Source organism: Phyllobates terribilis, unplaced genomic scaffold (genome assembly GCF_046119375.1).
Source record: "Phyllobates terribilis strain yellow unplaced genomic scaffold, ASM4611937v1 Scaffold_1__5_contigs__length_1240528914, whole genome shotgun sequence".
In the NCBI taxonomy this organism is placed as follows: Eukaryota; Metazoa; Chordata; class Amphibia; order Anura; family Dendrobatidae; genus Phyllobates; species Phyllobates terribilis.
Genome location: NW_027362761.1, coordinates 1074662266 through 1074689474, shown reverse-complemented (window position 1 = coordinate 1074689474; position 27209 = coordinate 1074662266). Strand labels below are relative to the sequence as shown.

Here is a 27209-nt window from a genome sequence, read left to right as displayed (position 1 = left end):
CTGGATCCAGGCAGAAAGTAATGCTTATTTTGTTATTTTAAAGCACTATTGGCCTCTGTCCCATCTTGGTCAGCCAGCCTAAAATGAGTTTGATTACCACTAGGTGTATTGAGTCCTGCACTTGTAAGGTCAGTAGACCATTATTACTCACGTACTGAGCGGGATGTGCCGTCTATGCCACAGATTTACGTTTTTCTTTTGTGCTATACATGGTGTAAATTCCACTTGTGTTTTGGAATTTGTGGCATATTTTTATGCCAGATGTGAATGTACTCTGATCATTGATGGAAAGCTGGTAAATCCACAAGTTAAAAGGGAAGCAAACCGGATTAGTAGTGTTTTGACCCCATCACCCAGATTATGGGGGCACAGCAGTGCAGAGAACTTGTTGCCCAGCTCATTCTTCTGTGGGTGGAAGTTGAGGTGCACGCTCATACTTGGATATATGACTGTCACTTTTACTTATCTCTAGTTCGTGTTCATAAAGTAATAAGGCGAGAGGCCATCCTGCCGGCAATAGTACATGTGCGACCAGTACACCTGGGTGTCCTCCGCATGGAGACATTGTCAGGATTTCTCAGAGCCCAGGCTGGAGTGTAATGTGCTGTCAGCCTTTTACCTATTGTATTGGATCTTATAATATGCCTGCTGCAAGTGTTAAATCATTCTGTCTATCACCAGACATATCTCTGGGCTTGATTTGGGGTGCCCTACTATGTCATTCACCATTTGCTAAGGCAGGTCATAGACATAGGACGGCTGTCAGTCGTACACCTGACAGCTGCCTGTCACTATTCTACCTCCTCGCTGGCAGTTTGTTGATTGGGACTGACCCTGTTGGTATAGCATTAAAGGATTCCCCCCCCCCCCCCCGACAAAAAGAAAGGGGTATTCCCATCTCCAAGATCCTATCCCAATATGTAGTAGGTGTAATAATAATAATATTAGCAAATATCTCCCATTAGAAATGTAGTATAGTTCTTCTAATTCACTATGTCACTTACCCCATGTGCAGGGCATTGCAGTAGCTTAGGTATTCATGGTTACGACCACTCATATAATGACAGCTGTTAGTGGTCATAACCATGGATACCTAAGCTTCTGCAATGCCCTGCACATGGGGTAGGCGACATCGCAAATCAGAAGAACTATATTATATTTATAGTTGGAGGTATTTACTAATATTATTATTACACCTGCTACATATTAGGATAGGATCTTGAAGATGGGAATACTCTCAAGTCTGGCCACTTCTGATCCCCTGATCATGTAATTCTAAGTTGGGCCATTTCTAAATTCATATTTACATACTTTTTTTTCCAGTTGCCACCAGTCCTCTAGATTTGCCCATACTGTGAAAACTTTCCTTTTTGCATCTGTGTCCACTACAATTATGACATCACTTGATAATGAACCTTCAGCCATTACGGCCTCGCACCCACCACGTATACAGCATCCCTGCGCCCTTTGTGTCCAGGGTCTGGTTTCCCTCGTGATTGAGGGTTTATCTTGCCTCTGTCCTAGTTGTATTGTGTTGTGTGATATCATGGCATTGTAGCCGTGCCCCCCAGTGACTCTTATTTGTGGGGTTCTCGTTATAAACCGTCTTGAGATGCTGTAAATGGTACTCGCAGTCCATTAGTATAACACTTACCGGATGAGATTACATCAGGGGCCTGAGTCATGTACATCAGGAGAAACGCAACATTTTTGATCTGTTATTTGAGTTCATGTAAGGGTATGTGCGCACACGTTGTTTTTTCTGCACCTAAATCTGCTGATAACTTTTCTCTGGCAGGAGATTAGCGACGTCAAAAACGCAGGTTTAGCTGTGTTTTTTCTTGCATTTTTGCTGCGTATTTGCAGCTTTTTTTCACTGTCCTTCTGTCTCTATTTAGTAATGCACATAAAGTTCTGTGAAAAAAAAGACTCCCATTCTATTTTGCCATCAAAAACGCTGCAAATACGCAGAAAAATACGCAGGGTATTTGTAGCGTTTTGTCATCTCCCCATTATTTCCTATGGGTGAAAAAACGCTGAAAGAAGTGACATGTCAGTTCTTTCAGTGTTTTTCTAATCACTGAAAATACGGAGCAAACAAAAAAGCAACATGTGGGAACAGTGAATTCTGGTTTCTCATAGACTTTGCTGGTACTGCAAAATGCAGCTGAAAATTTACATAAAAATCTGCAGCAAAACACAACGTGTGTGCACATACCCTAGAGATGTTTCATTGTAGCTGTGCATACGCCATCCGTCCCAGTCTTGTCACTGTATGAGGTGTCTCTGTGCCTGAACCATTGATCGCCCTCCACAATATTGTTTATTTCCCAGTATAGTGGCGTGATATGATGTCACCTCACTGACGTGATGCCCCCTTCTGTGTATACGATGCAGGGACAGAAAATGGGGGCTGGCTTGGCGACTATATGGAGCCAGTTTACCAGCCCCCTAAATACACATATCTGGAATCTCTGGAAATAAAAGCAAAGTTTGAGCCACCGAGACACTGAAAGGGGGTCTGACATTGGGACATCAGTGACATTTTCTTAAAAGTAACTTAACGTATAAGTCCTCCTCAGGGGCCGAGTGCTTGTGGACACACATGTCCGGTCACTTTCCCCACAACTAGATCTCTGCATAGTGAATTTCTGTCCTGCTTGTTGGAGAAAGGGCAGAATCTGTTCAGTAACATGGCAAAGAAGGCTTCTATGGTAGGGGAGATAAAAAGGGACTATATTGTCTGCCAGAGGGGGAAGGAGACTGAATTTGTCTACGGTCTGCCACCAGCAGCACTAAGGGGGACAACTGGCAGCAAAAAATGATTGTTTGTATAGATTTTTTTTAATGATAGGAGCAATGTAAATTACTTGATGGGTATTTATTTTTGATATAACATTGATTAATGGATTAACCTCTCTATTAAAGTAGATACTTTGTGTTTTATAGTGAAGGTGTTCTGTTCTCTTGATGCTGTGCTCACAGTGATTCTTATTTCTGAGATTTTGACAATTTTTTAACATGTTCTATTTAAAGGCTACCTACACTTTGATTTTCTAACATGTTACACCTGCAGACCGGTGGCGGTTCGGGTCCTGAGACCCGTTACTGATCGCTAAAAGCACTTGTTACATTTGTGCTGCTCAGAAAGCAAAAGTGCTGTGCAGAGAGCGGTGTACAGGCTCATGAACTGTCTATTGAGCCCATACACCGCTCTGTGATCTCGCTCCTGCTTCCTGCACAGTGCACGTGACAAGTGCTGTCAGTGATCCGTAGGGGGTGCAGGACCCGAACCATCACCAATCTGCAAAAGCCCTGTGACATGATCGAAAATACAAAAAATAAAATAATAAGATAATTTAAGAGGATGCCACCAAACTTTGCTGAGCATTATAAAGTAGGGAACAGCTTCTTATTGTAATTTTGATAAAGCCTTCTTAATTCACTGCTTATTATTGATGAGCCCCTGCTATATAGTCCTCAATATTCAAGAGCTCTGGCTATCACCACCCCCACCACTGATAGGCAGCTTTCTGACTACACTGTGCAGAGACAGAAAACAGCCAATCAGTGGTGTGGGCGGGTTATACAGAGCTCAGCATTCAGAGCACTGCTACAGCTACAACAGATAAAACAGGGATTTATCATAACTACAGTAAGAAGCCCAGTAAGTGACACTGCACTGTAATCAGGGTCCCTGTCTCTGCTTTATGTTGCTTTTAGATTGGGAAGCATAAAGCTGGTGACAGATTCCCTTTAAGAATGCTGCTGTTTGTACGCACTGTGTATGATTCATTGTTTACCTCCAAAGCAGCTCACGAAAAATCAAAGGACACCCCCACTATGGGAATTCATACTAGAGATTGACCTGAAAAAGGTGACCTTTTTGACAGTTCCCTGGAATCTGATCCCATCAATGACCCCAGTTCATTTCCTGGTATTGCAGAGATTATTAGATTGATCACACGCTGGAATAGTGAGGCATTTTATGTAAGCTTGAGTTGAGCAATAATATTTTCAGGGCCCTGGTCCTGCTTCTGATTAGCAGGTCTGGTGCGACACCATCGTTGTTGCACAATGCAGATATGATGCCAGCAGGTAGCAGGAGGTTCCCATGACTTTGGTCCGGCAGTCACAGACCACCGACATGGCCAGTGGACCAGGGTCCTACAAATCTTTTTTGCTCAATTTTAATGTAAGGGTTTTCTTTTTTGTTTCTGTGCCTATTCTAAAATTAGACAAGAATAGTTTTTGCACCAGAAATCCTAACAATCTGGCAAAAAAAATGTTGGCACACTATGATCAGAAATATACCTGCTATTCTGACCATTCTTGGTGATGGGTTCACGGCATCTTCTAGGTGTTCAGTGATGTTGGGCATTGAAGTAAAGTAAAAACTGTTCAGTTAGCTCGATGCTAAATAACCGAATAACACTTGTATCACATGCCGCCTCTGTGCAATACCCCGACAAAGAGATCTGTTGTCTGTACCAGCGACATAATACACTGCAAATACATCCTACTTATTGTGACTACGGCCTGCTCCCAGCCGGCCAACAAGATGAATATATTGTAATCCTTTGTCGTCAGCATGGACTATCTTGGCAGCGCACATGAGCACGCTTTTCCATTTATAGATGTCTGCTGAATGCGGACAGCCCAGGCATGAAGCGTCCTGCTCGTCCTGGTCCCTACATTCCTGCCATATGCAGTTATTCTGGGGGTGGCGTATTTACAGGTTTTTCATGTTCAGAGCCGCTGTGCCATAGAGTTCCCCTAAATGGACTAATGTGGGCTTCTCTGGAGACTTTATGTATGGTACAGTGTTGACTGTTCCCTTTTTTATAAAAGGATTATGATAATATCCTATTGTTCAAATGTTAGTATTGTTGTAATGTTGCGACCTGTATGGCTTTATTGTGAAATGCCTTAAAGAGGTTTTCCAGAGCTAGTCAAGTGAAGTTGTAAATTATATGCACATTTCAAGCTACTTTCTAATACAATGTGTTCACCAAAAGTGCATCCACCTGGGTAATACATCATGCCCCCAAAGACTGGAGCTGTTATTACTGCTGACATTGCTGTACATGCTCTTCCAGCCCATGTCCTCAGGTGGAGAGGGCATCGGCCTCTTGAGTCTTCTATGTCACGTCTGTGGACCACTTGTTCTCCAGCATCCTCAGAGTGTGCATGGTCCCTGCACGACTTGTTGGCAGCACTCACACTACGCTGCCTGTCCTGCTGGGTGCTCACTAGTTTCTTAGGCTCCATCCCACACATACTCCAGGCCTCATGCACTCGTCTGAACAGCCAGTATCACTGAGCACTGTCTGCATTGATGGACGGGAACTATCAAAGAGCAAAACTCGTGATGAAAGTAATGTGACAGCGAAGCAAGGAGTTGTGTAAACCTACTGGGGGTAGTTCCCGAGTCCTATGTTTCAGAGAATCTGTAAGTAGGATCAACCCCCCCAAGCCATCTATATGGGTATGTAGGTCATAGGAAGCTGAATAAAATAACGATATCTGCAATTCAATATCTTATACTACAGAAATCAATATTTTTCTTATATATAAATGAGCTGTTAAGATCTATGGGCCGGACATGGATCTCCCTGAGAATCTGCCTCCAGGGCTTGTTTTAAGTGAAAGGGATAGTTACACCTCTTGAAAAACAATCCCTTTCAACCTTGGTTGCTTGTGTGAGACATATAATGACTGAGTCTGCTCTCCAGATATACATGTGTGAGACTGGTAACTCCTCCTATCGTGTATAATAATCTCTGGAGACAGACTCTCAGGGAGATCTGTGTCTGGCCCATAGATTTTAGCAGCTCATTTACATACTAAGAAAAACTTAAGTGTCTGGAATAGAACATCGGATAACAGGTATCAAGGTATCATTTTATTCAGCTTCCTATGACCTACATGCCCATATAGATGGCTTAGGGGGGCTGATCCTACTGATAGATTCCCATAAAGGTTCTTCAGATGATTAAAAATGTCAATAATGGAATAATAATTTTGGTTATTTTTGTTTTATTCCATAGACCTGTAATCATCAGTTTGGCTAGTGTAGGAGAAAATGAATTATGTGAAAAGTATTGGTGCGCGTTTACAGGGCGATAAATCCTCTCTCTGTGTGTACACACGGGCGTCGTGGATTCCTTTTTCAGTGACAAATCCACTTTGGTCCCAAGGACTCGTGACTGTTTCCATCCTCTAGAGCAGTGGTCCCCAACCTTTTTTGCACCAGGGACCGGCTTGAAGCAAGATCATTTTTCCATGGCCCAGCAAGGAGGGGGTGGGGTGGGCGGGGCTTTGGTCATATGGGGCCGGGGTAATGGAGGGATTTGGAGTTTAGTGCATACTTATCATATAGTGTAGACCAGGTCCCCGCCAGGAGCTATGCCAGGAGCCCCACATAATGTGCTGTGCCAGGAGCCGCATCACTGAGGCCCCATCACGCCCTGCAGCAGGACAGGGCAGCTGTCCTGACAGCTGCTGTTCAGCTGCATTTACTTCATCCCAGGGGCGGACACAGACTGTAGTGGGCCCCTGTGCAAGAAATTTTTGGGGGCCCCCCCCGCCCTTCATAAGGCAACAAAGTTATGTAAACATAACCCCCCCATGTGCATCTCTCACCCCCCCATGTGCAGCTCACCCCCGTGCATCTCTCATCCACCCCCCGTGCATCTCTCATCCACCCCCCGTGCATCTCTCATCCACCCCCCGTGCATCTCTCATCCACCCCCCGTGCATCTCTCATCCACCCCCCGTGCATCTCTCATCCACCCCCCGTGCATCTCTCATCCACCCCCCGTGCATCTCTCATCCACCCCCCGTGCATCTCTCATCCACCCCCCGTGCATCTCTCATCCACCCCCCGTGCATCTCTCATCCACCCCCCGTGCATCTCTCATCCACCCCCCGTGCATCTCTCATCCACCCCCCGTGCATCTCTCATCCACCCCCCGTGCATCTCTCATCCACCCCCCGTGCATCTCTCATCCACCCCCCGTGCATCTCTCATCCACCCCCCGTGCATCTCTCATCCACCCCCCGTGCATCTCTCATCCACCCCCCGTGCATCTCTCATCCACCCCCCGTGCATCTCTCATCCACCCCCCGTGCATCTCTCATCCACCCCCCGTGCATCTCTCATCCACCCCCCGTGCATCTCTCATCCACCCCCCGTGCATCTCTCATCCACCCCCCGTGCATCTCTCATCCACCCCCCGTGCATCTCTCATCCACCCCCCGTGCATCTCTCATCCACCCCCCGTGCATCTCTCATCCACCCCCCGTGCATCTCTCATCCACCCCCCGTGCATCTCTCATCCACCCCCCGTGCATCTCTCATCCACCCCCCGTGCATCTCTCATCCACCCCCCGTGCATCTCTCATCCACCCCCCGTGCATCTCTCATCCACCCCCCGTGCATCTCTCATCCACCCCCCGTGCATCTCTCATCCACCCCCCGTGCATCTCTCATCCACCCCCCGTGCATCTCTCATCCACCCCCCGTGCATCTCTCATCCACCCCCCGTGCATCTCTCATCCACCCCCCGTGCATCTCTCATCCACCCCCCGTGCATCTCTCATCCACCCCCCGTGCATCTCTCATCCACCCCCCGTGCATCTCTCATCCACCCCCCGTGCATCTCTCATCCACCCCCCGTGCATCTCTCATCCACCCCCCGTGCATCTCTCATCCACCCCCCGTGCATCTCTCATCCACCCCCCGTGCATCTCTCATCCACCCCCCGTGCATCTCTCATCCACCCCCCGTGCATCTCTCATCCACCCCCCGTGCATCTCTCATCCACCCCCCGTGCATCTCTCATCCACCCCCCGTGCATCTCTCATCCACCCCCCGTGCATCTCTCATCCACCCCCCGTGCATCTCTCATCCACCCCCCGTGCATCTCTCATCCACCCCCCGTGCATCTCTCATCCACCCCCCGTGCATCTCTCATCCACCCCCCGTGCATCTCTCATCCACCCCCCGTGCATCTCTCATCCACCCCCCGTGCATCTCTCATCCACCCCCCGTGCATCTCTCATCCACCCCCCGTGCATCTCTCATCCACCCCCCGTGCATCTCTCATCCACCCCCCGTGCATCTCTCATCCACCCCCCGTGCATCTCTCATCCACCCCCCGTGCATCTCTCATCCACCCCCCGTGCATCTCTCATCCACCCCCCGTGCATCTCTCATCCACCCCCCGTGCATCTCTCATCCACCCCCCGTGCATCTCTCATCCACCCCCCGTGCATCTCTCATCCACCCCCCGTGCATCTCTCATCCACCCCCCGTGCATCTCTCATCCACCCCCCGTGCATCTCTCATCCACCCCCCGTGCATCTCTCATCCACCCCCCGTGCATCTCTCATCCACCCCCCGTGCATCTCTCATCCACCCCCCGTGCATCTCTCATCCACCCCCCGTGCATCTCTCATCCACCCCCCGTGCATCTCTCATCCACCCCCCGTGCATCTCTCATCCACCCCCCGTGCATCTCTCATCCACCCCCCGTGCATCTCTCATCCACCCCCCGTGCATCTCTCATCCACCCCCCGTGCATCTCTCATCCACCCCCCGTGCATCTCTCATCCACCCCCCGTGCATCTCTCATCCACCCCCCGTGCATCTCTCATCCACCCCCCGTGCATCTCTCATCCACCCCCCGTGCATCTCTCATCCACCCCCCGTGCATCTCTCATCCACCCCCCCCGTGCATCTCTCATCCACCCCCCCGTGCATCTCTCATCCACCCCCCCCGTGCATCTCTCATCCACCCCCCCCGTGCATCTCTCATCCACCCCCCCCGTGCATCTCTCATCCACCCCCCCGTGCATCTCTCATCCACCCCCCCGTGCATCTCTCATCCACCCCCCGTGCATCTCTCATCCACCCCCCGTGCATCTCTCATCCACCCCCCGTGCATCTCTCATCCACCCCCCGTGCATCTCTCATCCACCCCCCGTGCATCTCTCATCCACCCCCCGTGCATCTCTCATCCACCCCCCGTGCATCTCTCATCCACCCCCCGTGCATCTCTCATCCACCCCCCGTGCATCTCTCATCCACCCCCCGTGTGCATCTCTCATCCACCCCCCGTGTGCATCTCTCATCCACCCCCCGTGTGCATCTCTCATCCACCCCCCGTGTGCATCTCTCATCCACCCCCCGTGTGCATCTCTCATCCACCCCCCGTGTGCATCTCTCATCCACCCCCCGTGTGCATCTCTCATCCACCCCCCGTGTGCATCTCTCATCCACCCCCCATGTGCATCTCTCATCCACCCCCCATGTGCATCTCTCATCCACCCCCCATGTGCATCTCTCATCCACCCCCCATGTGCATCTCTCATCCACCCCCCATGTGCATCTCTCATCCACCCCCCATGTGCATCTCTCATCCACCCCCCATGTGCATCTCTCATCCACCCCCCATGTGCATCTCTCATCCACCCCCCATGTGCATCTCTCATCCACCCCCCATGTGCATCTCTCATCCACCCCCCATGTGCATCTCTCATCCACCCCCCATGTGCATCTCTCATCCACCCCCCATGTGCATCTCTCATCCACCCCCCATGTGCATCTCTCATCCACCCCCCATGTGCATCTCTCATCCACCCCCCATGTGCATCTCTCATCCACCCCCCATGTGCATCTCTCATCCACCCCCCATGTGCATCTCTCATCCACCCCCCATGTGCATCTCTCATCCACCCCCCATGTGCATCTCTCATCCACCCCCCATGTGCATCTCTCATCCACCCCCCATGTGCATCTCTCATCCACCCCCCATGTGCATCTCTCATCCACCCCCCATGTGCATCTCTCATCCACCCCCCATGTGCATCTCTCATCCACCCCCCATGTGCATCTCTCATCCACCCCCCATGTGCATCTCTCATCCACCCCCCATGTGCATCTCTCATCCACCCCCCATGTGCATCTCTCATCCACCCCCCATGTGCATCTCTCATCCACCCCCCATGTGCATCTCTCATCCACCCCCCATGTGCATCTCTCATCCACCCCCCATGTGCATCTCTCATCCACCCCCCATGTGCATCTCTCATCCACCCCCCATGTGCATCTCTCATCCACCCCCCATGTGCATCTCTCATCCACCCCCCATGTGCATCTCTCATCCACCCCCCATGTGCATCTCTCATCCTCCCCTCCCCCCCATGTGCATCTCTCATCCTCCCCTCCCCCCCATGTGCATCTCTCATCCTCCCCTCCCCCCCATGTGCATCTCTCATCCTCCCCTCCCCCCCATGTGCATCTCTCATCCTCCCCTCCCCCCCATGTGCATCTCTCATCCTCCCCTCCCCCCCATGTGCATCTCTCATCCTCCCCTCCCCCCCATGTGCATCTCTCATCCTCCCCTCCCCCCCATGTGCATCTCTCATCCACCCCCCATGTGCATCTCTCATCCTCCCCTCCCCTCCCATGTGCATCTCTCATCCTCCCCTCCCCTCCCATGTGCATCTCTCATCCTCCCCTCCCCCCCATGTGCATCTCTCATCCTCCCCTCCCCCCCATGTGCATCTCTCATCCTCCCCTCCCCCCCATGTGCATCTCTCATCCTCCCCTCCCCCCCATGTGCATCTCTCATCTCTCCCCTCCCCCCCATGTGCATCTCTCATCTCTCCCCTCCCCCCCCATGTGCATCTCTCATCTCTCCCCTCCCCCCCCATGTGCATCTCTCCCCTCCCCCCCCATGTGCATCTCTCATCTCTCCCCTCCCCCCCATGTGCATCTCTCATCTCTCCCCTCCCCCCCATGTGCATCTCTCATCTCTCCCCTCCCCCCCATGTGCATCTCTCATCTCTCCCCTCCCCCCCCATGTGCATCTCTCATCTCTCCCCTCCCCCCCCCATGTGCATCTCTCATCTCTCCCCTCCCCCCCCATGTGCATCTCTCATCTCTCCCCTCCCCCCCCATGTGCATCTCTCATCTCTCCCCTCCCCCCCATGTGCATCTCTCATCTCTCCCCTCCCCCCCCCATGTGCATCTCTCATCTCTCCCCTCCCCCCCCCATGTGCATCTCTCATCTCTCCCCTCCCCCCCCATGTGCATCTCTCATCTCTCCCCTCCCCCCCCATGTGCATCTCTCATCTCTCCCCTCCCCCCCCATGTGCATCTCTCATCTCTCCCCTCCCCCCCCATGTGCATCTCCCATTCCCCCCACTCCTAGTTAATTGTATTTAAAAAAAAATAAAACTTGTTATACTTACCCCCATGCGATCCCTGCAGAATCCTGGCGCTCGTCCAAATCGCTGACACCAGGTTCTCCTGACTTCCGGCCATGTGACGGCGCCGTCACATGACCGGAAGTCAGGGGAATCATGAAGGTGCTGCCGCAGCAGCGCAGCGCTAAGATGTCCCGGACCCGGCGCTTAGCATGCGGCCGGGGGCCCCATGAGGAGAGAGACGCACAAGAGGGGGGCTCCTACCGGCCGGGCCCCATACTGGAGTCAGGGCAGTCATGCCCTGATGGCGGCCCTGCTGGAGGCTGGAGGGGCCCCCTCTCCCCGCGGACCGGCTGAAAAACCCCAACGGCCCGGTCCTGGTCCGCGGACCGGCGGTTGGGGACCTCTGCTCTAGAATAGAGCTGCGGACTGCTGTCACTCCCATCAGTAAGTGATGGTGTAAGCTGCGTCTACTCACTTCAGTCCCGTGTATAATGGGATACTGAGCTTGTGTGCACATTATATTCCCAGTCCCCTTAGTATTGTATTGTGCAGCTTGTAAACTATGATGACTCTATGAAATAAGAATTTACATCTCCACGTCTGCAGATGAAGCCCTACCCTGGTGCTCCACATTTTCTAATCTCAATATGACTCTGCTTTGTCTCGCCTCTAATAAAAAATATCTTCTGTTTTTAATAAACACAGACTGCATTGTAGCTTGTCCTTCGCTTATTGGCAGTCATTTTATTTTTTCTTATTTCTTTAAAGAAGACTGATTTACATTGGGGTAAATAACAGATGCCCAAGAGGGAAGACTATGTGAGGCTGGCTGCATGGCCGAAACTGCTCAGCCATGCCGGGCACGGCACAAAATCATGCCGCCATTGGCCTCCATAGGCGGGCAATGCTCCAGCTGCACGGAGTAGTCTCACCCTAGTTATACACTTACTGGAGAGCAATAATTCAGGGGGTTCCTTCACTACATACCATGGCAGAGTTGGGTCAGATCACACACTTCCATGCGGCTTGGTTTCCAGTAATGTAGGAGGCAATAGGGTCACCCCTCATGGCCAGCCCGCTGGTTTTGCTGGGATGTACGGGCAATCTCTTATGTGAGGACTTAGCGCTGCTCTTCCTCAGCAGCAAGTCTTGGTGGACAGAAGGATCTAGTCTCTGGGATGTATATTCCTGTAGAAGTTAAACCTTTCATGCTTGGATGAGCGTACATGTTTATCAGGGAGTTGGGACCTTCTTAAAAGGTCGCTGTTGTTTTGAAGCAACTTGCGCTTCTATGATGGCTAATGTGATGACATGGAAAGTACAGATCTCTCTAGTTATCTAACATGACGTTGACGTCTTGTACTTGTGCCTGCTACTTTGGCTAATTGCCATAAGTTGTTGAGATGGATTTCAGGTGACAACAAGCAGTGGAGGAAAGTTTCCTAAATGTGATAAGCATTCCTAATTTTATTGGTTCTTGGGATTATCAAGCTCCCACATTGCTGCAATATGTACAGAGATGCCAGGTGAGCCACTGGCAACGGCTAAATTGTGCTGGCTAGATCACTGGGCCAGAGGTTCTCCAGATGTGCAGGCTGATTCCGAGATGATCTGGTTAGTGACTGCCCGACCTGGTCTGAGAATGCAACCGGAGGCCACAGTTATGGGCGCCCAAGACTGATTGATTTTGGAAGGTGTTATCCCCATGCTTGTTCATTGGTCTCCTGTTCTGCGGAGGAGACTACTAGTTTGACAGTCTGTGGATGTGACAAACCTACAAATTAACACTTCTCATCTGAACTATATCTGTAAAGGCTTATTCACATCTTCAGAAATGGCTATTATTGGATAGTGCTTGTAAATGGAAGCAATTTACCGTACTGTCCAAGGGAGGGGAGAGTGAAGTGGGTGCTGGTTAACTAGGTCTCGCGTGGCATAACAATATAGTGTTGTCACTGCTGGGAAGGCACTGTAGGGGAGTATAGGTGTTATTTTACTGGGGGCGAGACTGGGTTGTCCGAGCAGTGCACAGCCCCTCTAACACTTTTCTTTTGTTTTCAACTTGTTGCCTTGGAGACCGACCACCCTTTTAGATAGCAGAATATGCACAGTTCACAAACCCTTTTCTACTGAGCTTGAAAGCACTGTTTTGAAGATGTCAAGGATCGCTGGATCGTGCTGTTATCTCCTAATCCCAGCCAGCTTCAGTGCTATGCTTACAAGCTAGACAACAGTGGTGGTCGGTCTCCTAGGCAACTGGCTGTAAAAGTGCTAATATCACAAGAACAGCTGCAAATTTTAATAAGTAGAAACTTGTAAAAATGCTTGTTTTTACAAACTCTATCCAAAAATATGTATATATGAAGATGGGAACAACCCCCTAAGGCAGGTGGTCAAATGTTGTGACTGTTTGGTATCCAGTCATAGAACACAAGCCCCTCCGAATCTTGTAGCTTCTGTACTGATGCTGTGTTCCTATATCCCCCACATAATAAAGCTGCTTTGCTCAATGTTCAGTTTCTTTGGAATTATTCTGTAATGTGAAAGCGAGCTCTGTGGGAGTATAATCCTAAATACGGCGCTCTGAAGAGGAGACCGGTCAGCTGGGGGTTGCTTGTAATGCGTTCTGTGGAGTGTGTTAGCAGAAGGCTTCAGGCTGTGATTTCAAATGACTCAAGATTCTGAGAAAGATGAGAACGGACAGCGCTGCCTTTCCTCAGAGAAGTCACATTAGAAGCTTAATCATTGCGTTGTCCATCTGACCGCTCATTGCCTCTTTATGAGAAGCTCTACAGCTTGGAGGCTCCATCGCTGGCCAGAGAACCTGTGTGGTCAGTAGCTTCATTCATAAAGCTGTCCTGTCGCAGGTTGTCCGGCCGCAGATTGCTGCCCCCTTTATTCATAGTGGAGATACTATTCTATATTGAGTGAATGTCTTCTCCTACCAAAGCCTCCTAGGCCTTATAAAACCACTCAGCGGCCACTGGAATATATAGGTGTGGATCTCATAAATCCTGATCACACGGTAGAAGGCTAAACTAGAACAAAGTAATGCAGCTTGTGTTTGGGTGGTGACCACATAATTCCCTTCTGGTAGCAGGCGCACCCTGCTAGCTTGTACATCTAGCTTGGGACTTAGTGTTCAAAGTAATAACTTGGATATTATGTGTACTGTCTGGCGGGCAATGCAGGAATGGTTCAATGACGCATAAGACATTAAAGATAGCTCCACAAAGACATCTAGACATTCTGAAAAGATCTAGTCAAGAAGTGAACTTTCACATTGGATGTGACGTGAATCTTTATTTCTTTATTGTCCTATGTCAGGAGACCATTTTTGTTTTCTGTGCTCTTTAATGATAATTTGGTCACCAGGATACTCAGGGATCAGATGTAACCTGTGTAGGGACCTGCACCCACAGGAGAACTAACGGCATACTGCCTGTGATTTGGGTGGACCTGTCAGATTCTTTTATTTTTTGTATCTATTCTTCTCTCTGGCTAATAATAATTCTTCAGGGGGTCCTGAACAAGGAACTTCTCACTATTAAAGGAGTATCCCGTTCATGTAAATGGATGAACCTCACTATGATATGCCATTACTTTATGGTCAGTGGGGGTTTGATCTGTAGGACTTTCCCTGCTCCTAAAAATGGAGTGCAGGTCTGGTTACCCCCTCTAAGCTTCCCCACACAGCAGAAAATCTTTTGAGCTCTTTTCTATACATTTTTCCAATTGTATGTGACTTTCATCCATGTTCAGACGATGCACAGACTTGCCGCAGGTCTCCTGACCTGAACTTGACAGCCTCATAAGCATAAATGCAGCTGTCATTTTCAGGTCCGGAAACCCATCACCAGGCGGTATCGCGGTTCGTACAGTGATCGTGGAACACGAACGTCTAAATTGTGCCGAATACTCTGAAATACAGAACATGTCTTTTTTTAATACTGATGATATTCTTGTTTTCATGTACAGGTTGTACACGTCACCAAAGAAAAGGCTATCCTCCTCACAGAAATCAGTGAGTCCGCTAGTCTGGTGTCGGCAAGTTTTTGATAGTCCCACACCTGATGTGGAAAGTGCAAAAAAGTCCCTCATCCACAGGCTCGACCAAACCATGTCAGGTGAGTTCAATGTCCATAGATATATATTTTAATGTGCAGTCACTTGGTAGCAAGTAATTTTCTGGAACTAAAATGTTCATACGGACTACAGTAAATCCAACTGGAGAACTCGCGGCCACAGAAAATATTTGTCTCTTAGGTTGCACTATTATGTCTGGGTTTGTCAGTCTGTACATGCACTATTTCCAGACTCGTCGCCCCATATATATACAATACAATTTTTTTTTTTCCAGGTCTGGTTCAGAAATCGCAGTCTGTACACAGGCTATGAAACTCGGACATGTGAATGAAGCCTTAGTCATGCAAACTTGTGCCCAATAATAAGACTTGTGCTGTAGCTCGTCTACCTGTAATACAGGTACATCATTTTGCTGTCTGTGGCCGAGTGTCTTGTATCTTTGGCTGCTGTCAGCTTTTCTTTCAGCGACCTAAGATGGCCTAATATTCTGAGCCGTCTTCTGAGGAGATGCGTGAAAATCTGGAGGGGCGCTGCTCCTAGACACATGCACTCTGGTCTTGCTACGTTCCACTCTTGTGTATAAATAGACGCCTCATAGACTGAACTGTAAAAACAGGTTTTCATTGTCTGTATTTCTTCATGTCAATAGTTTTCTGTGTTTCTGAGAATATGCCATCTGTTTTACAAATTGTCTTCCAGAAAAATCTGGGGCACGTTGAACATTTTGTACATGCTGCTCTTCAGCCAAATCCCACAATTCCTTTGTATTTTATAGTGAAGCTTGCTATATAATGACATTAAAAAGGATAGAAAATGATTCTGAAATAGAAAAGGCAAAATTGTTACATTTTGTGAGAAAATGTTAAGGGGCCAATGCATCAAATATATTCCACCAGTTTTCTGGTGATAATGAAAAGTGAAAAATCTTTGCCCAAGACACAGTTGGGCAAAAAAATCTATTGACTTTTTTGTTGTTTTCACACCAGCCCTTCAACTCTTTGAAAATAAATCTAAGCCTACAGGAAAGGATGTGGCCCCACAGATTCATTATAATTAAATAATAGCTGAAATATACTCCAGTCCATGACTGGAGTACATTTTTTGGATGCTGGGACATGGGCAGCCAAACTATGCCTAATTCATTGTAAGTGAACACTATTTTCATCAAACTTTGCAAAAATCATGTTGAATGTATGAAACTTTGTAATATCAGAGAATTCTGCTTCTTTCTTTTTCCACTAAGGCCTTATTCACATGTTCAGTATTAGGTCAGTGTTTTACATCAGTATTTGTAAGACAAAACCAGGAGAGGAACAATCCGGGAAAAGTATAATAGAAACACGTCACCACTTCTACATTTTTCACCCACTCCTGATTTTGGCTTACAAATACTGAATGTGTGAACGTGGCCTTCTAAGCCACTTCTACATCTTCCTGAACTCGCCATCCACTCTGGTAAAGCACTTCTCAATTCTGTTTGTTTCAAGACTAGAGACGCTGCCAGTACTGTGAGGTATTGGGTTACAACTCCTATTAAACTCTATGGTGAGGTGAGGAGCAGGGAGAGAAAACAGGTAGCGGGAGACACAAAGATTGTACTGAGCTTTTTGACCAAACTTTTAACTTGCCACAGAGCTGGATTCACATCTCCTGACTGCTGTAAAATGCCCTCCATGCTGCTGCTGTTTCTCTTAATAATAACTAAGGTATGAAGATCAGGAGTCTGTGTTCTGTGCTGTGTGAGGGAGTGATCATAGCAGCTAGGCCTAACCCAGCAGCTCAGTCAATTGCAAATTATTAGAGAGAGCCTAAAGAGGAGAAAACTGATAAAAAAAACAGTATACGAGTCACATAATGGCCAGAAATGTAGTTATTCTTCATATACACACACTGCAGTTTATTATGAAAAGTTACTTGAAAGTACAGTTATCCTTTAGAGAAGTCCACCTCGTAATGAATCTGGAGCATCTTGTTTCAGTGGATCAACTCTGGTTTACAGAACGCCAGTCCTGCTGAATTACCGCCCATGAATGTGTATGTCATCTCTTCCTCCCTGTATTTAAATGGCTGAATGAAGTTACTGTATATAAAACGGAAAATCTAAGTGTACAGCAGATTTCGGGTGTGGACTGGTCACATTTTGACAATCCCGAGTTGACCCCTCTTTTTCTAATCTGTTGGATTACATTGGATTAGGGTCTCTGGCTGGCGTTCGCTCGGTTACCACTTGTTTTGCCATAGTTAAAGGAAATATGGTTGTGTCCGTGGTACCATTTTAATGCTGCGTATTTTTCCACAATGATGATCCGCAGCGGAAATTTCCGCAGTGTGTGCACAGCACATGCGGATTATCATTGGGGGCCATGGGGCACGTATTACCGAGCGTTTTTTAAGCGTTTTCGCTGCCGAAATTCTGCTGCAAAAACACTTGAAAAACGCATAGTGTGCACGCAGCCTAACAAGCCCCTTTTCGTAGCTCACAGATTTTTTTTTAATATGCATAAAATCTATTTTATAACTGCGGTGGTGATATGCTAATTAGTGGGTGACTAGTGGTGGGGGCATTTTTTACCCCAGACTCTTCTTCCCAGTAATCGTTATCATATCCCTGTGGGTGTGAGTGGCTCTTTTACAAGTCTGAGTCTCCCTGGCTATGCGCAGTGAAGCGGAGTGTCCGCACCCTGGCTTCATCTGCGTTCGGTGTATGCCCAGGGAGGCAGCAGTGAGATTTGCAATGAACCAGGGCTAATGGCTGGCTGAGTCCTTTGTCACCGCTGCCACCCAGGGCATGTGCACTGTGCCAGTGAAGACTATACCCGCTGCACTGCGCATTGCCGGAGATCTGCTCAGAGCTGACAGCTCCACCACCCTTACAAATCGTGTCACTCATGCCTTCAGGCAAAAACCACCTCCCCACAGCGGTCTCCCACTAGGCAGCATATCGGGACCACTGTTATAACATTGATTTTAGGCATATTCAAGAATCTATAATGAACAAAAAGGGTCTTGTTAGGGCGTATATAAAGGCAACAATAAATACCTGGTGGCAGTTTGGGGGTCCTGGGGAAGACCGCAGGTTACATTTATTATATGTTTTATGAAGCCAGATTGAGGGGAACCAATATTAAATTAATGCTTCAAGAACCCCAGGCAACAAGAATCGGACACAATAGTAGGCAGGTGTGACCTACTCTGAAACGCTGCGGTGCCTCAGTGTGAACATGCTTTGAGAAACAGCCAGTGGTTATTTGTCTGGGCTGAGTAGTCCAGGGTGGGTCCTCGGTGGTTTCTCCTTGCTCTGGTCCCTCTCAAGGGACAAGCCGCCAAGGACCTGACTACTCAGCCCATATAAGTAGTCACCTTTTCAAAGTATGTTTTTTTTTTTCTGAAATGTCGCCGCTCTGAAGAACCTGACTGCAATCGTCTGCTGCCTGAGGTTCGGGCAGCGTGAATCTAATGGCGGCTTCCCTCTCATACAGTGTGTGTGCTGCGCCCCTGTATGGTCAATATGAGCAATGCGTGTCCAGGTGAGTAAGGTGGAGAATGATACTATTACAGCCTGACACCGGCATTGTAGGAATCGGAGGTATATAAGTTACATGTATCTGAATCTGCTGAATATTTTCTATTGCAGCCAGCAAGAGGCAGAGCATGTACAGCATTCCCTACAGCCCCCCCGGCTACGCCAACCCCTACAACATGAATCCTAGTGGGAGCCCATATAACAGTGGGCTCAGCTCGCCCTCCTCCACCCTTGGGAGACCTCCGGTCGTGAGGCAGCTGGTTCTGCCGAGTAGCACAGGTGAGAAATATACAGCCGTATATACAGAAGGTCTGATATAAGGGGCTGTCGGGGGTCTGTACTCAACCTTACTCCGCCTATCCCTTCTATATTCATCAGCCTTGTGCACAGACTCTCTAATGGTCACCCTGTACGGACCACAATGTACCCCTTAAAGGGGTGTAAAGTTATGGTGTATTAAGATATTCAATCAACCTCTATGGCCACCATCATTTTTGCAAATAAGGGCGGCGCAGCTCTGGTCCCCTTCACAATTTTTTCGTTTGCTGTACAATGCTGAATGATCCTATTCACTTACATGGGGCTGGCTTCCGTTCTCTGCACCGGCTGGGGTCCTGGAGCGGTAATGTGCACGAAAACAAGGGAGACAGCGCTAAACCAGCTGTGTCTTCTTCCATTGTTAGTGGGCAGCCCCCCACCAAACAGTGTGGATCAGCAACCTCTGGCATTGCAGTTGTTGTACAATTCCTTGACTGCGATGGCTGTCGTGCAGCTGTTGGGAGTCGTAGTTCAAAACTGCAGGACCACATCTGCTAGGAGTTTGTATGTTCTCCCCTTGTTTGTGTGGGTTTTCTCCGGGTTCTCCAGTTTCCTCCCACACTCCAAAGACCTACTGATAGGGAATGTAGATTGTGAGCCCCAATGGGGACAGTGATGATAATGTCTGTAAAGCGCTGTGGAATTAATGACGCTATATAAGTGAGTAAAATAAATAAATATGCCTTTAGCCGTTTAATAATCTGACCACATGTGCTACAGTACCTGTTGGGTATTATCGAGATGGGAAACCTTTCAGACGTTTTTCTTTAGTACTTCTAACAGCAGAAGGTGATGCTATATTTTTAACCAATTTCTAGATTTTAGAAGTCCTCTCCACACAAGCATTGATGGCTTATCGCCGGGATTGGTGACCATTTGATTGGCTTTTTCCTGGAAACAGCATGGTTGGCCTATTATAGTTTGTGCACACCAATGCAGACAAAAGCAGAGTATAAGAGAGGTGGCCCGATGCTTTCCTAGAACCGCCGAGTCCTTCTAGCCATGATTGAGGGTCTCCACAGATGGACCCCCTTCGATGGACATTGATGGCATATCTTGTGGAATTAGTTGTTACACTGAGGCGAAGACCTTTGCATTTAGACTACCAATCCTCAGCCTTGTCTTTTTGGGGGAAACAGGCCTCTGTTACTGCTTTCATTTCCATTCTTTGGCATATCTGCTTAGTTTGGTCATTTTTGCACCCATATTACAGCACCAGCCTAACAGCTGGTGTAATGGGCTGAATTAACCGCAGGTGGAAATCATTACACCTGCAGTCAGGCCAAAGCTTTCAAAGTGCTCCCATGTTACTCGTGTGATGTGAACTTGGCTTTAAAGAGATTTTAGTTAATGGTTCATGCGGTTCCAGGGATAAGGAACTTTTTTTCCATATGTTGTTTGCAAGGTGGCATGGCTCTTAGGTTCCCTGGGGTGTGTCTTTAGGTTGTTCTGCATTATTACCATATGAGCCATGCCCCCTTGGTAAAGACCATAAATATTAGCACTCAATAGGAAGGCCCATATCTCTTGAACCATATGGCGGATTTAAAAGAAAAAATGTATATTCGGGAGCAGCAGAAATAAGAAAATAAGAGCACAGACTGGCCCCTTTTGATCTGGTGACGGGTACTCTTTAAGGTCGTGCATCCCATGTCTCTAGTTGATGGCTTTCTCCTGCACTGTTCAGCTCTCCCACATGTCACAATCCAGACTACATACATTAGTAAATGGATCTCAGACCTTTGATGGTCACCATTGTGTACGGACGGCTTAACACACTGGTTAGTACAGGTTGTGGCCCTAAGTGGCCCCGTCAGGGTGGAGTGGTGAGTAATGGGTTTCCTGCACAATACCAGTCCGGCTTGTTGGTGTGTTCCTGTGGTGCGTATATGTTTATATACAGATAGTCGCGTTATCTATCCCCGTCCGCAGTAATTACACCCCTGTACCGTGTTATGACTCGCTGCCTCTTTTGTTTCCTGAGAGACACATTATTTTCCAAACAGGAGAATATTTTTGGCCGGGCTCAAGCGTGTGACTATCATGTTCCTTGTAATACAAAGCGGGGCCGGGCCTGGCACGCACCCAGATACAACGCATTACCGGCTACTTTTCCTATATTCAAAGTCAAGTGCCACAAATGATATATATAACCGGTGTTCTTGGCGCAGGGAGGCTGCTGGCTTGTGTCTTACATACTTAATGACACAAGAAAATTAAAGAACAAGGTGTAGCCTCACGTTGTCCACAGACTTATCAGATCTCGCTGCTTGACTCATAATCACGTAATCATGTTATAATAGTCCTAAGTTCCTAGAACTCGACAATATCTCATATCTCGTTCACACAGAGCGCTGCTGAGAGTGAGTCTAGGGGGGCACGTGCCCCCAATTACCCACCTAATGTACAGGGTTGGTGCTGAATGTTTCTGCTGGTAGGACCTCTGCAAGAGGGAATGTGTCACCAGAAAATTACATAGTGTTTAAATCAGATTTTTATGTTTTAAATGTACAGTATTTAATATAGATAGCTGGATAGATCGATTTTCAGTTTCCCATATTACTATCAATATATGACATGAAAACTGAAATCTTTATTTTCAACACTAGCTTCCAGCCCTTATTCTAGACTCTCATTTCTGTCCGGTACTGATGGCTTTTCAGCAGTCTCATTATCCTCACAGGCAGAATAACAATGAAAGTTAACCCCCGTGTATACAGCAGATGACACCAATTCCATCATTAACCATAGGTCACAGCTCACCTCCTTCCCCTCTCTTCACAATGACTTTTGCCCAGATTAGAGCATGCTCAGATTCCCTTTTTTTATTATTTACAGACATAAGGTGTGAGTGAGTGTACTGCTGCTATTGTCCATGCGTCTAACTAAAAGTAGGAGTCTTAAATTAGGCCTTGTGGGCAGTGTGAAATTTGTAATTTTTATTTTTCTCTATTGACCAAAATATGAAAAATAAATATCAAAAATGTTAAAATTATAATTTAAAACCTGACTTAATAATGGGTCACTTTCTGATGATATACTCCTTTAAGTGCATGTATACAGCATTACCAGACATTTCCACACTTGTATGTTTTACTTACCAAGCCAGCCCTGCTCACATCTTATTGAGTATCTATGCTTGACGTGTATGTGGGGAAAGCTCTGTGGTTTTCTTTGCCTGCAATGATTTTTTTTGCACCAGGAGCTAATCACTGCTTGGACACAGCAGCGAGTGCATGCTAGTCTGACACGCCCCCTCCTGTGATAGGCAGCTCACTGTCTATGTACATTGTATATGCAGAGCTGTGATGTGGGCGGGGTTAGCTTCCTAAGCTCTGCTTCGTGCTGAATCTAAAAACTGTGTGAGAACGGCTGCACCCAGTAAACTAGGTGATACATCGCTGGATTCAGATTCTTTCCCTACATTATGCTGCTCTCAGATGAGGTAGCAAAAACCTGCTGACAGATTCTCTTTAAATGGAGGCTGAAAACATGATATGAACAAAGCTGTAATATGCGTTTCGTACGTGCATATCTGAGCTCATCAGTAATTGTCTGTTCTTTTTTTAGGGTACTATAAAAACTCCTCGGAGCGAATCCCTCCCCCGGTCAGCCCGCAGTCCTCTGTAGACAGCGAGCTCAGTACGTCTGAGATGGATGAGGACTCTGTCGGGTCAGGTTACAAGCTGAATGACGTCACCGATGTCCAGATTCTCGCCCGGATGCAAGAGGAAAGTGAGTACAGAAAGTGTAAGAAAGGCAATCTGCACTAAATATCGCAGCCACCTGTCACATTTTACACCTACATAAGACTGGTCCTGAGAAGAAATGGATTTTCTTTTCATATGGAAAATACTGATTTCACGTTTTTTCACATTTTCACTAAAAGGAGAGTTCTCTATCATGAGGCAGGTGGACATTAAGAAAGAGGGTGGGCTTTGTGTGCCCCTCAGTGTACCTTTCAGCACTGGGTTTTGCCACGGCCAATCTGGTTCTGCATTGGATGGGTTTGGGAACCCAGCGCAGCGTGCCAGGAGCCGTGTTCATTCATATCTGTTGCCTTCCATGATGTCTTCCTCTTTATCTCTTATTCCTGTTCATTGTCTGTTTTTTTATCACATATCTCTGGTTTTCCATTCTTTCTGAACCTGCACAGGTCTGCGGCAGGAATATGCAGCTTCGGCTTCCCGGCGCAGCTCTGGCTCATCGTGTCACTCCATGAGGAAGGGGACATATAGTGACCAGGAGCTTGATGCTCACAGTTTAGAAGATGAGGAGGATGCAATCAGCCACTCTGCACATCTGTCTGTGAGCAGGTTCTCTCCTTCTCCACGTCACTCTCCCCGGCCTTCTCCTAGACATTCGCCCAGAAATTCTCCACGCTCCCGATCTCCAGCCCGCAGCATGGAGTACAGAGGATCTTCGCCCCAGCCTATGCTCAGCCGTCTCCAGCAGCCTCGCCTCTCGCTTCAGGGACATGCCACTGACATGCAAACAAACGTGGTAAAAAACGAAGGTGAGCGACTAATAGGGATAGTTTCTGTGTATCCATATGGCTCTTTTAACACTGCTGTTTTGAAGTTATTATAAGTTGCATGAAAGGAACTATCCAGCCTTCTAAAAATGATCACCTATATTTGGATAGGTGCGGGTCTGACTCTAGGCAACCCTTCCCTGTGAATCAGCTGTTGAAGGAGCCGCAGCGCTCAGACAAATACAGAAGCTTCTTCAACTTTTGGACTGGATAGCAGCACCATATTATCAGGGTGGTGCAAGGTATTGCACCATTGTCCCATTATTCACTAAAAAAAAGTATGGAGTGTGTAAGTATAAACAAGCCTGCAAGCCAGTATTTACAGTACTCTGCTAAAGTTTTAGGCAGGTTCGGAAAAAATTCTGCAAAGTAAGAAATTCTTTAAGAAATAATTAGTTTATTTTTATCAGTTAACAACAAAATGCAAAGTGACTGAACGAGAGAAATCTAAATCAAAACCATATTTGGTGTGATCACCTTTTGTCTTCAAAGCATTAATTCTTCTAGGTACTTTTACAGTTTTTGAAGGAACTCAGCAGAGAGGTTGTTCCAAACATCTTGGAGAACTAACTCCAGATCTGTAGATGTACACGTCTTCTCATGTACTCCCAGGCAGACACAAAGATGTTGAGATCAGGGGCTCTGTGGGGCCATATCATCACTTCCAGGACTCCTTGTTCTTCTTTACGCTGAAAATAGTTCTTAATGACATTAGCTTTATATATGGGGTCATTTTTCTGTTGCGAATAGATTTGGAGCCAATCAGTCACCTCCCTTATAGTATTCCATGATGAATAAGTATCTGCCTGGATTTCTCAGCATTGAGGACACTATTAGTGCCTACCAAATCCCCACTCCACTTAATGATATGCAGCCCCAAACTTGCAAGTACCCTATACTATGCTTCACTGTGACCTACAGACGTTCTTTATTGTCCTGCTCTCCAGCCCTTTGACGAACAAACTGCCTGAAGGTACAGCCAAATATCTAAGATTTGGGCTCATGAGTTAAGAGCACCTGCTGACATTTTCCCAGTTCCTATGTTTTCATGCATAGTTGAGTCACTTAGCCTTGTTTCTATGTATGACTTTTGTCCACAATTCTTCCAAAAGACCACTTCTGGCCAGACTTCTCCAAAGAGTAGATGGTTGTAGCTGGGTCCCACTAGTTGTGGCCAGTTCTGTGCAGAAGGCACTGCTGGACTTCTGATTTCGAAGGGAAATAAGGATGATGAATCTTCCATCTGCTGCTGTAACTTTCCTTGGCTGACCACCACATCTTCTGTCCTCAATATTGCCATATCTTGGGTGTTAATGCTGATCTGCAGGCAGATACTTCTCCATCATGCAATACCATCAGGAAGGTATCTGATTGGCACAGAATTTATTTTGCAGCTGGATAACAACCAAAAACATACAGCCAATGTCATAAAGAACAAGAACATTTCTACATCTATAGAATGTCTGGGGTTAGTTCTTCAAGATGTTTGGAACAACCTCCCTGCCGATTCCCTTTGAAAACTGTACAAGTACTTAGAAGAACTGATGCTGTTTTGCAGGCAAAGACTGGTTGATTTCTCGTTTGTTCTTTCTCTTATTTGATGTACATCAATTAACAAAAGGCAAATTAACACTTCTTCTTTTGAAAGCTTATTTTTCTTTGCAGCATGTTTCCCACACCGTCCTAACACTTTTGCACAGTACTGTACATTGAAAGGCTGGCTGCAGCATTAGTGCCACGGCCCCTTCAGACAGCTTATCGAGGGGCAGGGTTGGGAATTCACTATCTAGATGCCCCTTTTGTTTAAATTTTCTCCAAGACAACCACAAAACTATTGTTTTTTTTTTTTAATGGATGGACTATCATCCACATTTCATGTCCGTGTACGTAATGCGGTTTCTGGACTGTCCTGTGGGTCTCCTGACTCAAACTGTCAGGCTCGGCCTATGCGGCTCGTACTTCAGATCAAGTGTCCCGCTGCCAGTCCATGCACAGACTGTGAAATATGGACGTGACGTTTGCCAAAGAATGACATGCTGAAAGAATTGACATGCTGCAGGTATGAAACTGCTTCAAATCTGCAAGGAAAAAATAAGCCGCATGTGCATGAGACTAAAGGAATCTCACTCCCTTTTCTGGGACAGTAAAATACTGCGATGTGCGAACATAACCTATGGCATCTCACTTGATCTAGAGTGCAGTGCTGTAAGCGGCAGCTGTGTGTATCTTCTATTTTTAATTAGTTCCCTCTTTTACTTCCTTTATGGCAGAATAATAAAGTAACGATTGGGGCACTAGAGATGTGTAGATAATGTATATTGCTTCTATGGAGGAGTGATGCCTCAAAGGTGGATGTCATTCTTCATTACAAGGTGACAGTTCTGGTGATCTGGAGCGCCAGGATCTCCATGCCCGCAGCGCCTCCCCTGGACATGCCCGCAGCTGGGCTTCCCCTCTCCCACCTTTCCTATGGCTCAGTGACTTTGAGTCCTCTTCTGTTCTTGTCATAGACAAACCATGAGCAGATTAGCGTGTTGATTGATAGAGGTTCTCATCAGTATTCCCAGTCATTACAAAGTGAAATAACGAAATGTTGACTGCTAGTAAATGTGATTTAGGCTGTGTTCTCACTTGCATTTGTCTTTTTGTGTCACTTTAGTTCATATAGTGAATATCTATCGGGGCATATCCACATTACACCTACAGGAGCCATTGTGTCATCCCATTCTAAATCCATAGAGTTGGTCCCTTTGCGGTTATAACAGCTCCCACTCTCTTAGGAATTGTTGCCCTTTCATCCAGAAGAGCATTTCACTTTCTCCGATCTAGTTCATCTCAGTAGTGTTAGATTGGGGTTGAGGTTCGGGCTTTGTGCGGCCAGTAAAGTTCTTCCACGTCAAGCTCGCCCAACCATGTCTTCATGAACTTTGCTTTGTCTCCTGGGGAACAGAAAAGGGCCTTCCCCAAACAGTTCTCACAAAGTTGAAGTCATACAGGTGTCCAAAATGTGTTGCTACACTGAAATATTAAGATTTCCCTTAACTGAGGCTAAGGAGCTGTAGACAAACCTTGAAAAACAACCCAGTGTCATAATCCCTGCACCACCAAACTTTACAGTTGGCACAATGCAGTCAGGCTAGTATCGCTCTTCTGGTATTCATCAAACCCAGACTTGTCCATCAGATGCCAGATAAGTGTGAACACGTTTCCACTGCTCCAGAGTCCAGTGGCGACTTTACACTACTCTATCCGATGCTTGGCATTGTGCTTGGTGATGTAAGGCAGCATGCAGCTGGAAACCCATGCCATGAAGCTCCCGGTGTACAGTTTTTATATGGATAATGCCAGAGGAGGTTCGGACATTTATTGGGCTCGATTCATCAATTGCCATTTATGGAAGTCACTTTTTTTCTTTTTTTGTCTTGTGATATTTGTTGACATTTATTTTGCCAAGTTCTTCAAAATGGCGCACACGATTCATGAATTTGGCGATAAATTTTGCACTTTTATTTTTTTTTCTTTCGCCAC

General features: G+C 47.2%; 1 protein-coding gene across 4 annotated transcripts in view; it reads left to right on the top strand.

The window, feature by feature from the left end:
- SLAIN2 (SLAIN motif family member 2) overlaps nt 1-27209 on the top strand; it is a 49668-nt gene that overhangs the window by 5680 nt on the left and 16779 nt on the right. For 3 of the 4 annotated variants that reach the window (XM_073645524.1, XM_073645527.1, XM_073645525.1), the window contains exons 2-5: nt 15199-15347; nt 18941-19108; nt 22718-22882; nt 23304-23663. In XM_073645524.1, coding sequence (XP_073501625.1) covers nt 15199-15347; nt 18941-19108; nt 22718-22882; nt 23304-23663 — 842 coding nt within the window. The remainder of the gene's footprint in view (nt 1-15198; nt 15348-18940; nt 19109-22717; nt 22883-23303; nt 23664-27209) is intronic. The other variant, XM_073645526.1, reaches the window with a different exon arrangement.